Raw genomic sequence first — 16,866 nt, forward strand, 5'->3', positions numbered from 1 at the left:
GAAACACTTCCTTGTATAGTGTAAGTTTTCTTATATAGATGTATGCAATGTTTTCAATGTCAGGGTTCCGTTTAGAGGGAGTGATGTGGGAGAACTGGATGGAGAGAAGAGGTGGAGGAATCCAGATGGGAGTGGCTGGGGAGGCCGTGACTGAAGAACCTGTCCCTGACCAGGACATCTGCTGTCTCCCTAGCTGTAGGCAGTTTAGGCAGAAGGACAAAATGTGCAAACTTGGAGAAACGATCCACTACAGTCAGTATGACTGATGGAGGGAGCCAATTCACTAAGTCTAATGCCAGCGTTACCTGGATCCTGCTAGTTCAGAAGGGCATCCTCAACCTCCTGTTCGATCCTCTAGGGACGCTGCCTCGATCACGCAGGCACTGGGCACGACTGGTATCTGGAGCTGAGATGGAACTCTCCTCCTTGGTGAAGAGGCGGGGCAGAGCGCCCGGCTTGATGTTCTTGGAACCAGGCCTGTAAGTCAGCACATATTTAAATTGTCCAAAGAAGATCGCCCACCTGGCCTGTCGAGGGTTGAGGCGTCTTGCAGAATGGATGTACTCAAGGTTCTTGTAGCCCATCCACACCACAAATGGCTGCTCCGCCCCCTCCAGCCAGTGGCGCCAATCCTCCAGGGCCAGCTTAACTGCCAACAACTCCCAGTCGCCCACGTCGTAAATGGGGTCTGCGGGGAACAAACGATGGGAGAAGAAAGCACATGGGTGAAGCTTGTTATCCACAGGCGAGCGCAAAGACAGGACTGCCCCTGCACCCACATCAGGGGCATCCACTTCCATCACAAACTGCAGGGACCGATCAGGCTGGACCAGGATGGGGGCAGTGGAAAATGCTTCTCAAGTTCCTGGAACTCAGCCTCGGGAGACCAGAGGAACTGCCTGGAAGTGGAGGTTAGAGCAGTGAGGGGGAAAAGCAACACGACTACAGATACGAATGAACCGTCTGTAGAAATTGGCGAAGACAAGAAACCTCTGGAGTTGCTTCCTGTTCTCTGGCCTGGGCCATTCCTACTCTCACCTTATCCGGGTCCATCTTGACCCTACCCTCAGCTATGATGCATCCGAGAAAAGACACAGTGGAAGCGTGAAACTCACATTTCTCTGCCTTAATGAACAGCTGGTTCTCCAAAAGCTACTGGAGGACCAGGAGGCGTGGTGGATGTGTTCAGCAGGGTCTCTAGACAAAATCCAAAAGTCATCCAGATAGACGAACATAAGTGCCCCATTATGTCTCATATCATGTTGGTGAGCCCAAAAGTCATCACAAGGTACTCGAAATGCCCAAGGGAGGTGTTGAACGCTGTCTTCCACTCATCACCCTGGCAGATCCGGACCAGATGGTAGGCATTGCGCAGGTCTGGAAGCCGAGTTCATATAGAAGCCTTATCTATAAATAACTTTAAACTTTAATATAATTGGAATGTGTTCCAATTATATAAAAAGTAAATACATTTTATTTTCTATATATTTCATATTGTAATATTGTCTGGGAAAGTTTTAAGAGTAAGCTAGATTATACTTTTATTGTGCAAAAATATTTTATCAATATGTTTCCCAACAATGCTGCCTATTTTAACCTGTGTAAGTTAATGTTGAATAAAATTACCATATAAAGTGGGAAATCAATGTTAACCTGGCATAACACTATGCATATCTAGCTCTGGTGTAGGCTTGTTCGACACCAGGACCTTTTTTCTGTGAATTAGGTAAAACTTCAGTTTTTTTGTAAAAAAACATCAACACAAACTTAGACACAACAGAATAACATGAAAGATGAGATAATATACAGTATATAGTACAAATTTATTTTCAAGTTCATCAAATGTCTTGCTACATTGTGGTAAGTGTATGTGTGTTTTTTAATGTGAGTTAGATATATTGTTGTGTGCAACCAAACTAACGACATAAGGAGAGAAAACAAAACAGACAGCCAGAGACAAAGAATCATGTAAATAAAAGTGTAGGAGAATGTCTATAATTTATATTATTATTACATATTCAATTGATGTACAGTATTTCAGGGAAAACACAAACATGCAGTTTGGTGGGAGAATCAGCAAAACACATGTGACAACAGATGAGGATAGTTGAAAGGTATGGAGGAAGCCAGTTGTTAATCATCTCTACACGTTCTCTGTAGCTCCCTCTACAGGTTGGCATCAGTCAGTGCTGCTCTGAGGTTAAACTTCAGTTAAACCAGATGCAGCAAGTTTAAATTAAACCTCAGTTAAATCAGGTGTGTGGGAGGGTTAAGTTAAACCTTGGATTACGATGATTTCTAAAGGACAAAGCAGCACTTAAAAGTATTTAAAGTCTGTGCACATCCGGAGCTTCTTCTCTGAAAACAGGTGAGAGTGAAACAGAGCAGTAAAGTTATTGGCCGGACAGATAAAAAAATAATCTGAACCTCACTACAGTGGGGCGCTGCAGATTCAGGTGATACTCCCTCCTACACCCATTTCACACTATCAGATTGTTTTCACAAAAATATCACTAATAGCTGCTTTAAACCTTACCTAACAGAGCAACAGACCTGAGGCAATTTTTGGAGTATATTATATATATATATATATATATATATATATATAGATGTGTATAGGTGTAAGCAAAGAACATTACATGTAGTCTAAATACAGTGGATAGAAAAAGTCTACACACCCCTGTTAAAATGCCAGGTTCTTATGATGTAAAATAATGAGACAAAGATAAATCGTGTCAGAACTTTTTCCACCTTTAATGTGACCTATAATGTGAACAATTCAATAGAAAAACAAACTGAAATCTTTGAGGGGGAAAAAAGGAAAAATAAAAACCCTCAAATAACCTGGTTGCATAAGTGTGCACACCCTTAGACTAATGCTTTGTTGAAGCACCTTTTGATTTTATTACAGCAGTCAGTCTTTTTGGGTAGGAGTCTATTAGCATGACACATCTTGACGGGGCAATATTTGCCCACTCTTCTTTGCAAAAGCGCTCCAAATCTGTCAGATTGCGAGGACGTCGCCTGTGCACAGCCCTCTTCAGATCACCCCACAGATGTTCAGTTGGATTCAAGTCTGGGCTCTGTCTGGGCCATTCCAAAACATTAATCTTCTTCTGGTGAAACCATGCTTTTGTGGATTTGGATGTGTGCTTTGGGTCGTTGTTGTGCTGAAAGGTGAACTTCCTCTTCATCTTTCTAACCGACGGCTGACAGTTTTGTGCCAAAATTGCCTGGTATTTGGAACTGTTCATAATTCCCTCCACCCTGACTAAGCCCCCGGTTCCAGCTGAAGAAAAACAGCCCCAAAGCATGATGCTGCCACCACCATGCTTCACTGTGGGTATGCTGTTCCTTGGGTGATGTGCAGTGTTGTTTTTGCGCCAAACATACCTTTTGGTATTATGGCCAAAAAGTTCTACCTTGGTTTCATCAGACATTTTCCCACATGCTTTTGGGGGACTTGATGTTTGCTTTAGCAAACTTCAGCCGTGCTTGGATGTTTTTCTTTGTAAATAAAGGCTTCCGTCTTGCCACCCTACCCCATAGCCCATTCATATGAAGAATACAGGAGATAGTTGTCACATGTATCACACAGCCAGTACTTGCCAGAAATTCCTGCAGTTCCTTTAATGTTGCTGTAGGCCTCTTGGAAGCCTCCCTGACCACTTTTCTTTTCGTCTTTTCATCAATTTTGGAGGGATGTCCAGTTCTTGGTAAAGTCACAGTTGTGCCATATTTTCTCCACTTGATGATGACTGTCTTCACTGTGTTCCAGTGTATATCTAATGCTTTGGAAATTCTTTTGTACCCATCTCCTGACTTATGTCTTTCAACAATGAGATCTCTCTGATGCTTTGAAAGCTCTCTGCGGACCGTGGCTTTTGCTCGGAGATGCAACTAAGAAAATATCAGGAAAATCCTCCTAGAACAGCTGAACTTTATTTGTGATTAATCAGAGTCACTTTAAATGATGGCAGGTGTGTAATGACTTCTAGTTAACCTGAGTTTGAATGTGATTGGTTAATTCTGAACACAGCCACATCCCCAGTTATAAGAGGGTGTGCACACTTATGCAACCAGATCATTGTAAAGTTTTTATTTTTCGTTTTTCCCCCTCAAAGATTTCAGTTTGTTTTTCTATTGAATTGTTCACATTATAGGTCACATTAAAGGTGGAAAAAGTTCTGACATGATTTATCTTTGTCTCATTATTTTACATCATAAGAACCTGGCATTTTAACAGGGGTGTGTAGACTTTTTCTATCCACTGTATTTAGACTACATGTAATGTTCTTTGCTTACACCTATACACATCCCTATATATATATCCAAAAATTGCCTCAGGTCCACTGTAGGTCAATTTCAGAGTTAAGTAAAGCTTATTCTCCCTGCACCCAGTCCTTGTGGCATAGCTTGGGTAAACAGTTTTCTCTTTGGTTTGTTGGCAAACTTTGGTTTGTTGGTATTTCTGAAAATGTCAAACTAATACTTAAAACATGGTATTTATCTGAAACATCTGGACAACCTCCCTGGCTTTAGCAGTGGATTGTATCCATTCCAGGATGTCCTTCAGTTCTATTTGTTTGGAGTGTAACTTACAATGGAGGTCAGCTGTTATATAGAAGCCTGTGCTCCGGACAGACACGGGAAGCTGGCAGGAAACTGGCAGAGCATGGAAAGGAAGTTCACATGCAGAGAAGAACAGGCACGGTGACAGTCCCCAGTAGACCCTTACTGCTGTGATCCATATATCCTCTTTCAAAAGGGACACATACACACAAGATTTTCACTTGATGTGAATTAGGCTATACATCATCATTTTCTCAAAGTTTAGTGTGAGCATTCAATTCATTGAATCAGTGTCAAAAAATATGCTACACTATCAATTTAGAACTCCCCAAATTAGCACATAATAGCTAGCAAAGGTTGCTGGGTTTTGGAGTTCTGCATAGTAGAGGTTGGCAGCATTCAGTCTTTCATACAACATAAAATAGAGCATGTATCTTCAAAAAACATTTATTTACAAGACACTAACAATGGAACACAAAAGAGGTAATCTAACCAAATGAAGGGAACAGAAAAGTGTGTGTTTGTTGGTGGGGGGTGTGTGAGTGCATGTTTGCATGTCGGATGCTCCCCAGAAAGAATGTGTACCGAATGTTTCTTTGTTCTGCCACCGTATGTTCTGCGTGCACCGAGTGAACCAGCCAGAAACAAAACCAGTATGTGAAACGGGACCTTTGAATTTCCTCTTCTCGTGTGTGGCTATGTGAAAAGCCAATTCAAGATATTTGTATGTGATTAGTGTGGTATAACATCTCATTGTGAGTGTCTAAAGTGAGTTTAATGTGTCAGAGACGCAGGTACCACACCTGTCAACATCACTGCAGCTTCCAGCACACCTGTTGCCGCTAGCAGGGGCGTAGGACTTGGGGGGGAAAGGGGAGTAATCATGGGAGGAGAGCCCACAGAGATACAAGAATGATTAGCCGTAGATGTGGGGAGGGGCCCATCAAGAATGCCTATACATAGGACCCAGGATTTTGTGCTACGCCCCTGATGGCTGTTTCACAAAAGCAGAATTTAGAAGAGATAAAGCTCGGCTTGACCTAGTGTGATCAGTGGATCCTGGCTTTATCAGTTTCCCAAACCAGGCTCAGAAGGTGCGACTATGTCAAGCCATGTGTAAGTAATTCAGCTTTCTTCAAGAGACCACACGGTCGATCACAGATTCATTGATGCTGAAATGGAAAAGACGAGTGCAGCATACTTTATTTGCTGTTACTCACTGTGTGTAAAGAAGGTCTTTGATGAAAAAATGCACATAATATAAAAAAAATAAGTAAAGAAACATGGCTGCAGTATTAAAACAGCGAGAAAAGGTGTGGCAGACAATAGAGGACCGACTTAATAAGTAATTAGCTAAAAGTATCACTGCTCCTAACTGAAACTGTCATAATTATAACGTTACCATGAATGGTAATGTCATACTTAAGGTATGTAGCGGCAGTTCACAACAAAAGTATTTCTTTTCCTCATAGTATTACCCATTTACCCCTATTTTGAAAAGAATATTCAATGAGATATGTGAGTGGGGAGTCTGGCGGTCCTCCCCCAGATGTTTTTGAGCATTAAACACTTAATTTTCTGACGTCTGAAGAAGTATTCTGCACCAATTTATGGTGTAAATGTCTTTATTTATATAAAAAGGAAACACAAAATTCAGCTGGCAGGTGACAATTCAAAATATACAAATATTATGCAGTACTCAGCAGCTTGTTCTTTTTTAGCTTAAGTTACTTTTTTTGGACAATGCACATATGTTTCTTCTATGTTTACATTGTATTGCATGATTTTCTTATTGTGCAAATAAACCTTTCTTAAAGCCTTTTCAGTTTTTACCATTTTTTATTGCAAGCAACATTTTTAACAAATACTTTTAAAAAGTGTACATATATATAGTAGGCTTGGCAGAGAGGCCTGAGGTCTGTCAATTTTGTGTGAAAATGGTGTACTTGTTTAGTCAGTATGGATAATAGATAATAAGTCAGTGATGTGGTGCTCACACAAAAGACTGCATGATATCTGTAACTTGACCCTGAGGCTATAGTCCTACAGTCTGAAAACCAGTCTGCCAATGTAGTAAGTATAAGGTGAACAATTTCTGCTGTGCTAATTGATATGTGTTTTACAAACTGTCAGATGTCTGAACTGCACACACTTGAAAAAATTAACAAAATAAAAAACAGGACTTGGAAATTTGAAATCCAGCAACTACAAAGAGAGGTGATCATTGCAAAGCACACTGTAAACATGAATGTAGCAAAATGTATTAACCACTGTTTTCTCTCCCAAACTCGCAGCAGATGATCCCAGGGAAAGAAAAGCATTGTGCTGTCCTCTCCCTCTTGTTTCATGAATAAACAGTGTGCAATATAGCCTCCTTGTTGAAGAGGGACGATTATTTGACACAGGAATCCTACATTATGTGTGTGCCATGCATTTCTTGAGTGACCTATAATGTCCGGTGCTCACTTGTAAGGCACAATATAATATAACATTATAATTATGACAGTTTCAGTTGAGAGCTGTGATATTTTTAGCTTCTCACACATTCATTTGGTCCACTATAGGCTGCCACACTTTCTTTTGCTGGTTTATTGTTACTTTTTCTTTTATTTATCATTTATTCTTTACAAGTGCTTTTATTTCACATAAACCTACTCGCTGGTGCTCATTGTGTGCAAAGTACTACTGAAAAATATGCAAAACACATAGGCCTATATAAGAACATGGAATGACTGAAAAAACACTTTGGTTTCTGATCGGCGTGACTGCTGACTGACAGACTGACAGAGGAGGCACCAGGATTAACTAAGCCTGGCTGTTAGCCTGGTCTGGAGCAGGCTAGCTGCACAGAATGTATCACCAGAGTCAAGGCTTAATTTAGCCAGGATATCTGGAAAATCCCGGCTTAATCCGCTATCCTGGTTTTGTGAAACAGCCCTCTGGTCGGTAGCCATGATACACACACAGAAATGCCACTTTGCGGACTGGTTCCAGGGACCCTGCAATATCACACCTTCTTGTTGGCTGGATTTGTGGCGCATTCAAGCACAATCAATTACTGACCGTGGCTTTCGACTCCTGTTGTTTGGCTTTCAGCTCTTTGTATTTTTTATCAACCAGGTCTTTGTTGGGAACATTTTCACATTGTCTGGTAATGTGGCCAGTCTCCTCACATTTAAAACAACCAAGGTTTATGTTTTGGCTTTGGGGCATGCTGATGTACTTGAACGCCAGCTGCTATGGTCGGCGACTCCAGTAATGTAGTTGTCTTTTGTTCTTGTTTCTTCCTCCTCTGAGCTCTCTTCTCTATCAACTGTACTTATAGCTCCACCATTTGCTTTCTTAGGCTTTCTGTTTTGGTTATTATTTCTACAGAATGTTTGTATTAAGCTAATTTTTGGAGTGGCTTTTGAAACATACTGAAACTGCAAGGTAGGTTTCAGCTTTGAGCTCCAAAAATGACGTTGCATCCTACCCATCTTTACTACTCTCCATTCCTCTTCTGTTCACAGATGGAAAAGAAGTTCAGAGATATCAGGTGGAGTCTCAGTTTTGATCTTTTGTCAGGAGCAGGGTCTGATCCCAGCAGCCACGAGTGAACTGCTTGGATAGTTGTTGGTTGGCGTCACTGAGAAGTGCTTGCAGTCTTTGAATATATTTAGATGCTTTTCCACCTGCATCCTTGTGACTGCTTGGCAAAGATTTCCTCTCCATTATCAACAAATCCATACGCTGACTACAGATGTCTGACAAAATGATGCGAAGAGGAATGTGAGCTAAGTTGTATTACAATGTCTGAAGCAGGAGAAAGTTTCCAATATAATCCTTCTTTGCATATCAGCAGTGAGGCCATCCTGAAACATCTGAAAAGGACTGGAGACACTTGGAGCCTAGGCTTGGGGAAGAAGAGGCTTCATTTTTGATAACATGTTCTACTAATATGCGTTGAGCATCTTGGGAGCTCAGCACATGTTTGTCTTATGGTCTTGGAGTAAAAGGCACAGCTGGTCTTCTGGGTTTTGCTGCGTTAGCAGATGATGTAGAGGCAGACTGGAGTGTGACAGGAATAGTCTGAGATCTATGCTGAGGTCCGGATTAGGGCAATCGTTTCATCCCTAGTCTGGATCTAAGGGATGATTTGCTACTATCTGACTCACCCTCCCCAGAATTAGAACTTCCTGCCTCACTGGAATGGGAACATTTTGTCAATGCTGTCTAAGCACCACTTCACAGTGGGGTCTCTAGAAGCAGCTACCTCACAGGCACACTGTGGCTAAGATGTTTAACTGCCTCTTCAGAGTCAAACTCAATAACCACCCCAGAGATTTCCTAATTGGATTCCCCCTCACTAATGCCAAGAGCTGACCTCTCTGAAATTACCATCCATCCATCCAACCATCTTCAACCGCTTATCCTGCGTACACACTGGACAGGTTGCCAATACATCCCAGCCACACATAGACAAAAAAACACTCACACTCACAAGGACAATGTAGGGTCACCTATCAACCTAGGCCGCATGTCTTTGGACGGTGGGAGGAAGCCAGAGCAACCGGAGAGAACCCACGCAGACACGGGGAGAACATGCAAACTCACCACATAAACTTATTCAACATCAGTAATGGTATGCGTAATTTGGTTATTTTGCAGCATCAAATGAATAATAAATTACCAGCAAATCCCTGTATGAGCTCTACGTGAGTTTTACTTAAAATCCTCCTGGCTGAGTCACCACAGATTGACTTGAAGTAGTGACTCCTCCACACACAGCAGCGGTGGTCGTTACCTCCCACTCACTGAAAATCCTTTGTCATCCTCTCGCAACCTGCATATCATACAGTTCAAATTACAATTTATGTCAAATTGTTCACACGAAACGCAGATAATTTGCAGTTATTTCAAAGTCCTTTATCACTCTCATTACTAATTTAAATGTCCACAAAACCAGAACACAAAGTTTGTCAGTGACTAGTAAAATACAATGCCACATGACAAACGTTTCTGAAGTAATAAAACTTCACATTCAAATCTCTTACACACATTTCCACAGTGCTTGGTTGCTATTACACTGCATGTTTCTCCGATTGTTTTTTTGATGAAAATGAAAATTAGGTACATGCAATTTAAGCTAGCACAGAAAAATAAAATACACACAACAATCATCAAAACATCACATTTTTGTCCTCTGTAACCTTCCTGTGAAACAAAATACCAGAAGTAGCCTACCTCTGTCCTTTATAACTCCAACATCAACTTTTACGTAGTTAAAAAACATTTCCTTATTAATTTATCTATCTTGCAATGTGTTGTGTTTTTTTCTATCCTTTTTACTTGCATATTTTTCTCCTTTTACTTCCTCTGAATCTGGACCCTTTCTGCCCCTAGTGCTTCTGGCACCCCCTAAAGGATGATATTTTGAAAACTGCGACATTAACCCTACAATTCCATTTGACTGTAACTGTGTTGGTGTTTCAATGAATGTACTAATGTATGCACAATAATAAGGTACAAGCACAAACCAAGTCATTCATTCCCTATAAAACAAGACAGGAAACCAATAAACCGCAGTAAAAGGTTAGGATGCACAATTTGACATGTATGATATAACTGCTCACACGCATCTGCTCTCCTTACTTCCTGTTTGCTCTTTTCTTTTATCCATTCGTTGAACATGGGCAAAAACATGTCCCTGAAAACTGATTTAGAATATTTCATATTTGCATTTGGATTTTGCTCAACTTGAATAATTACTTTAAAACCCCAATTTAAAGGCAGAATTTAATAAATGGCTGGGTGGAAAGAGAAAGCAGAGTCCTGTGTGTGTGTGTGTGTGTGTGTGATTGAGGGAGAGATAGAGAAAGAGAGCATCCATTTATCTGTCATCTTATATCTTTACATACATTCCTGCCTCCATTTCCCCCATTGTGTAGCATCATGCCATCTTCCTGAAACTCTGACACATTTCCTATATTGCTGGTGTGTGTGTGTGTGTGTGTATGTATGTGACCCACTTCTTGTTTTTGGTGGAGTAATAAGGAAACTCATAGTCAGGGCTTTGTGTAGAGATTATTGTCAACTACTACATCCACACTCCAAATGGGCCAATCCATTTAGAGAAGAATAGCAGGAAATAGAAAGGGGTTGTGTAAACTGGTCAAGGCCTGCTGCCTTACTCAAAATGCAGTTTCCGCAAATGTGGTACCATTTATTTTTATCTACATCCCTTGAGTGGCTCACTTACACACTGACATAATTTGACAGTTTTTACAAATATTATTTATTTCACCTTCCAACGACTAAATATTCAGAGAATATGCCCAAGTATCTGGATGATTATAATAACATACATACACACACACACACACACACACACACACACACATATACACACACACACACACACACACACACACACACACACACACACACACACACACAATATAGTAATAATAAACTTAGTATTTGTATAGAACCTTCTATATGTGGAAAGTAACTAATAACATGTACTGTAGTACTGTACTTAAATACAGTTGTGATGTACTTATACTTCAGTAGTTTTAATTTATACGTCCACTGTGCTACATTTCAGAGGGGAAATATTGTGGGAAAAGATAAGATGGAGGATAGAGATAGATGTGGATGGATATATATCTGACATCTATTTTAGTTACTTTGCAGATTTTACATGCAAACAAATGATTAGCCTTTATAATAACCTAATAAAAGGTTATAGCTTAAACTACCTATATGTAAAATTAGCTACACATTGACCAACTGCAATGTGCATCCATGTTTAGTACATCCTACATTCTGTAATAATAATAAAGTAATGTACATAACAATATATCACTCTGAGGGAGAAAATTCACTCTCAGAGGGACTAAAGGTGAGTACTACACAGCCTGTGAAAACAGTTGTATGATGTCTTCTGTGTTTCTAGAGGAGCTTTGTCAACTCAACCCGATCAGGGTCAGTTTTCACCCAAATGTTTCACCTCAGATATGTTCTGTGTTACCACAGGTCTAAATATTATTCTTTCTTTTATTATCTTATTATCTTATTATTATATTATTATCTTTTTAATAATTACTTTATTATTATTTATTATTTCTCACTGAATTCATTAATTGCCTGTAAAAATCAACATCAAATCTCTAGTTTGACTGCTGACTGTGTTTTGAATCTGCAGTGATAAATACAGCTAGGCTTCTTCGTGGTGTTTCTCCAAGGTTTACACTCAATGAGACACATGTATACACAGGGAGCAGCTGAAGTTAGTTTTGTTGGCTTCAAAGTCTGATGAATCACAAGATCTCATTTTCCTGTTGCTCCCTCTTTTTCTGCTGACCATAGCAGGTGTCCTCGAATTCACACACACAAACACACACATGCATACGCACACACACACACACACACACACACACACACACCAGAGTGTGAGAGAGAGAATTTTTCTTTCCTTCTCTTTCACATATGCAGAGATCCTGGTAGTCCTGATACTTCTGAGTCTGAAGACAGAAATGGCTTGTGACAGGGTAAATGCTGCTTTACCCGACCCTCCCAATGAAAGAGAAGAGGAGAACAAGGAAGAAGAGAAGACCATTTGGAATATCTTTGCAGAGTTAGAATCTGTGGAACTGCCTCTGGGAACCACCTTAAGGTAAACTCAATGAGATGATGGTGGACTCACTTAAAAAGTGAGTAATTGAAAATGCTGATTGATCGTAATATGCACATTAAGAGATGCCATAAACAAAGGAAATATACATGTGGTTTATAATTTAACTGCATTTTTGGTGGCAGATTAGTCATTAAATCTATATTCTAGTTTTTAGTAAAGATGCAATTACAGTATCTGTCAGTGAGTATCAGATCTCTGTCAATAAAACTAAATATGATTTTAATGAGGGTTAGTGCATTAATAATGAAGCAATATTTATAGAGCCTTTCTAATTATTTGTTAATATGGAAAACACGATAACCAATTTTATCATAATCATCATAACAGCCAATGTGTTTTGTCGATGTTGACCAGTGCGTTTGGGTAAAGGTTTGGGTATGTGCAATTCTGTTGCTGTGACCAACTTACTGTAATATCCAGGATATGTGGAAACAAAGCTGCTGACAGTTTCTGATTCGTTAGAGGTGTAGTGCGTCCCCCACAGGCTAGACCTCATACTGACCTGTACTCGGCTGTAGCTACAGCCTTAGCCATTACACACACATAACAATCATGGCGGAGAATGAAACCCTGGAGTGTATAACGGAGCACGAGCGGATTTTACAGGAAATTGAGAGCACCGACACAGCTTGTGTTGGTCCAACTCTTCGGTAAGAATATATAGCTTTTGAGAAAGCCCTTACCAATTATAATGTCTATGTGTTTGTTTGCATCTCCGACGTTGTCAGACCTTTTGTTCATGAGCTAGAGTTAGCTTAGTTACCCTAGCCACCGGCAGGCTAACATTAGCGAGTTTAGCCAACAGGCTATATGGTGTTGAAATGAAGCATGAGCCTAGCTGGTTTGTTAGCTAACAGGCCAACAGTGACCACTGTTTCTGTCAGTCGAATGTAACGTTAGCTACAGTAAAAGCACGTTTGTGTGGGATGTCGCGGTTCTGTGTGTTAGTGAACGGCTGGTGACCTGTCAAAATGTAAACATCAATTGTGGGTGTGGCTGTGGGACCGCACATCTTATCATCATTATGCAGCAGATGTTAGCTAACGGTGCGGCTAACAATTTCGACAAGTTTTTTAGCAGAAATTTAAAAATGAAAGCTGATGACATTCAGTTACCATGTTTGATGTACCATCTTGACCCCTTGGTGTTGTGTTGTGGGTGACAAATTTGAATTGCTCAAGATAACGTTCTCTAGCACACTGCATTGGTTATATTAATTGTCTCAAAGCTAACGTTAGCTTCTAAGGCCAAAATGAATGACATTTGTTTGACAAGCTAGTGTGTGTAAACGCACTTCAGCCTCCGCAGGATGCCTCCACCTCTCACACACATCTGTCCCAAAAACATGCCTGTAGGCCATGGTTGTCTTTCAGCATACCTGGGAAAGCCAATGAATATATACCCTAAAGGTAGCATTACACTTACCTCTCTCAGCTGGTTTCAGTGTCAGTGATTTTATGATGTTATCTACACTCACATTCAGTCTAGAGCTGACCTAGACAGTTGCAGAATGACTCAAGTCCTTTACATGGGCATCATCCCCTCCTTAATAGTCTTCACACAGAACTAATGTTAAAGTCAAATTATTTATTTATTTATTTTTTTAAAATACCATGTTATATCTGCGGGCAGATGTGGCTCAGGAGGTAGAGCGGGTCCCCTGCTAACTGGAAGGTTGGCAACCCCAAATTGCTCCTGAAGGCTGGGCCATCATTGCGTGAATGATTGGTTCCTTTCTGACATGCAGTTAGCACATTGCATGGCAGCCTCTGCCATCAGTGTGTGAATGTGACATTTAATGTAAAGTTCTTTGAGTGGTCAGAAGACTAGAAAGGAACTCTAAGTACAGACCATTTAGGCTTGTTTGTAACAGCTTGAGGGAATGGATACAGTTAAGTTATTTGTTACTTGAGTTATTTGTGTATGTATATTTTTAATAAATACTCAACATGATTACTGATATTTTTTCTTCTGCATATCTATGGTTACGAGAAATATATTGTCCACTGCGACCGCCCAGTTGTAGTACAGTCCAGTGTGTGTGCAAAGCAGCTGCCCCACACTAAGCTCCTATAACAGCCTGCGTGTCAGTCTCATGTTTTACCTAAAACACATCATATTTCGTATATTAGGTGTGAGTGTGAGCGTGAGTGGTTGTTCGTCTATGTATGGCCCTGCGATGGACTGGCGACCTGTCCAGGGTGAACCCCGCCTTTCGCCCGATGTCAGCTGGGATTGGCTCCAGCCCCCCGCGACCCTGTACGCAGGATAAGTGGTTGACGATGGATGGATGGATGGATGGACATCATATTTGCACACAGTCAGATAAATAGAAAAGTGTGTGTTGTGTCATAGTACAGTTAGCACTGTTACTGTTGCATGGTATACTGATACTAGAAGGGTATTGCAATACCCTGCCATTAAATACGGTACTGTGCCCCATTTTATTAGTACAGATGTGGTGATGATATAGGCCTATGCTGCCTTGTCGAAAAATACAACCGTAGTGCAAATCGATAGCAGAGTCTATCACTTCGCGCTGCCCTATCGAAAAATGCTACCTTATGTGTTCCCAATTCCATTCCTATAAAGGTATAAGTCTCACAGTCTTACGACATCCACTGTTTGTTGTGCATATTTTGATACTCTATTGTAACATTATAATTTAAGTTTTCAGGGGTAGTGTATTCAGACTAATAACCAGACAATGCTCCCACTACAGAATCATTTTATATTGCACCACTACTCACTCCGTGTGTACTGTAAGGAGCTCGGGAGCATGTTGAAATACTTTTTATACATCTTATAGCATCTGTTCTATAGATCTGTTTGGGTCTGTACCAAACAAATGGTTTCTTACATCTGGAGAACAGGATTTGTAGGCCAGGGTGTCTCTGCAGCACTACAGCACTTCTACATCATAATGCTACTTCATCACACATTTTGCCTTCACCAAAAAAGCAGCTTCTGCATTTGGATATTGCACTTGGCTGTATTGCTATTTTGAGTATAGTTTGATTAACTGTGCAGCCCTATCTGGGCCGGATTATCCAATGGGTATTCTGGGCATGGGCCCATGCACCCATGCGCTCTTGGAGCCCAAGCAAGGTGAAAAAAATACTTTTTTTCTTGTCCTTTATTATTGTTTACATTTTAGATATTGACATCATTAACATTATCATTGACATGTTTAACCAATAAAAAGCACACTGATATTTTTTTTTCCTAAACAAAATTAGCCTATATTATTGGTCAACCGTAATTGTGGAAAGCACGTAACAACCCGCCCCAAACATTGGTCATCAAATAACCCAATGTTACTGGTGTTGATCAGTGTAAATCCCGTAGAGACAGACCATATGGGATTTTTGGGGCAGATGCTGATATTAAAGGGAAAAAGAGCCGATTTATTAACTGATATTTTGATTTTGAAAATGATTTGGATTGTAGACCTGTCTCCTGTATAAACTACTAACTACTACTTAGAGCAGGCCGATATTGAAAGCTGTTTTGTATGTGCGCTATAATACCTTTTCTTGAATGGATCATGTAAAAAAAAAAAAGCCTTAGATTACAGTCGCAGCAACTGAACATGTAAACACATCAATAAATATTTGCTGCTAGAAAGTGCAGAGAGAGAATAAGCGTGTGTATTTGACCTTACACATAATCTGCCGTAATAATTATTTTCTATGTAGCATATTCACATCAGGTTTATCCCTTTACCAGCACTCCTAAATTCTGTCCAAAGCTATGAGAAACCATTTCTCAACCACTACATGACTGTCTGCAACTTTGAGATTTCACACCATTGCACATTTCAAAGAGGAGCTCGATAACTTTGTTTGGCTGGAAGCTGTGTTAGGTTCAGCTCACGTTTACATGTCCAGTGTGGTTTGGACTGTAACTACAGACTCGCAGATATATTTAGCGATGGCTAACAGACATCACAAAGTTGAGCCGGCATCATGATTGCCAAATCTCAAATGTTCACATTATACCACCCTGTGAAAGCAGGTTTTATGACCACGAACATTCTTATTATTGGTTTTAAGTATGCTTTGCACCTGCCTCGGTGTTCTCTTCTCACCACACTCTGACACACTCGCACACACCTACACCTCAGGTAAACACCCTGGCTTGCCCCCGCCTCTCTCTGGGCCTTTCCAAAACTGCTTGCACCTCCCTCTCCCTACCTACTTCTATTCCGTTTGCATGAGTGGCATCCAAAACCAGTGATGGGGGACCTTTATTTTAATGTGAGTTCTGTGTGACTTCGCCGGTTAACATGTAGGATTTTTTAATTCCGAAACTACACAACATTTCATATCACCATTCAAAGGTTAACAACGTATCCCAAAGGTTATATTGTGTTTAATTAAAAAAGGCTCTTGCCTGATAGACAATACAACTGTTGTTTTTATTGAATATTATTCATCTCATACGAAAATCCAAATAAAATAGCCTACATTAAAGGACAGAATATAATATTTTTCATATAAGATAAAGAGGTTTAAATATATAGCATAGGCTTTTCTTTACTATGAATATCCATCTTTTCATAAAAGAATATAATTTTACTAATAATCTTTTTCATGATGTCTAAAGTCATG

The 16,866-nt window shown here is 40.2% G+C and overlaps 2 protein-coding genes across 5 annotated transcripts in view; both read left to right on the forward strand.

Moving 5' to 3' along the window:
* bms1 (BMS1 ribosome biogenesis factor) overlaps window positions 1–16,866 on the forward strand; it is a 654,080-nt gene that overhangs the window by 173,815 nt on the left and 463,399 nt on the right. The gene's annotated exons all lie outside the window — the stretch shown is intronic.
* The window catches only part of exoc6 (exocyst complex component 6), a 66,651-nt gene continuing 61,871 nt past the window's right edge, over window positions 12,087–16,866 (forward strand). The window contains exon 1 of one of the 4 annotated variants that reach the window (XM_046069167.1): window positions 12,087–12,232. In XM_046069167.1, the coding sequence (XP_045925123.1) occupies window positions 12,093–12,232 (140 nt within the window). In that variant the 5' untranslated portion in view covers window positions 12,087–12,092. Of the gene's footprint in view, window positions 12,233–12,648; window positions 12,904–16,866 lie in introns of those variants that run through there. The other 3 variants (XM_046069164.1, XM_046069165.1, XM_046069166.1) reach the window with 3 other exon arrangements.

Source organism: Micropterus dolomieu, linkage group LG14, assembly GCF_021292245.1.
Source record: "Micropterus dolomieu isolate WLL.071019.BEF.003 ecotype Adirondacks linkage group LG14, ASM2129224v1, whole genome shotgun sequence".
Lineage (NCBI taxonomy): Eukaryota > Metazoa > Chordata > Actinopteri > Centrarchiformes > Centrarchidae > Micropterus > Micropterus dolomieu.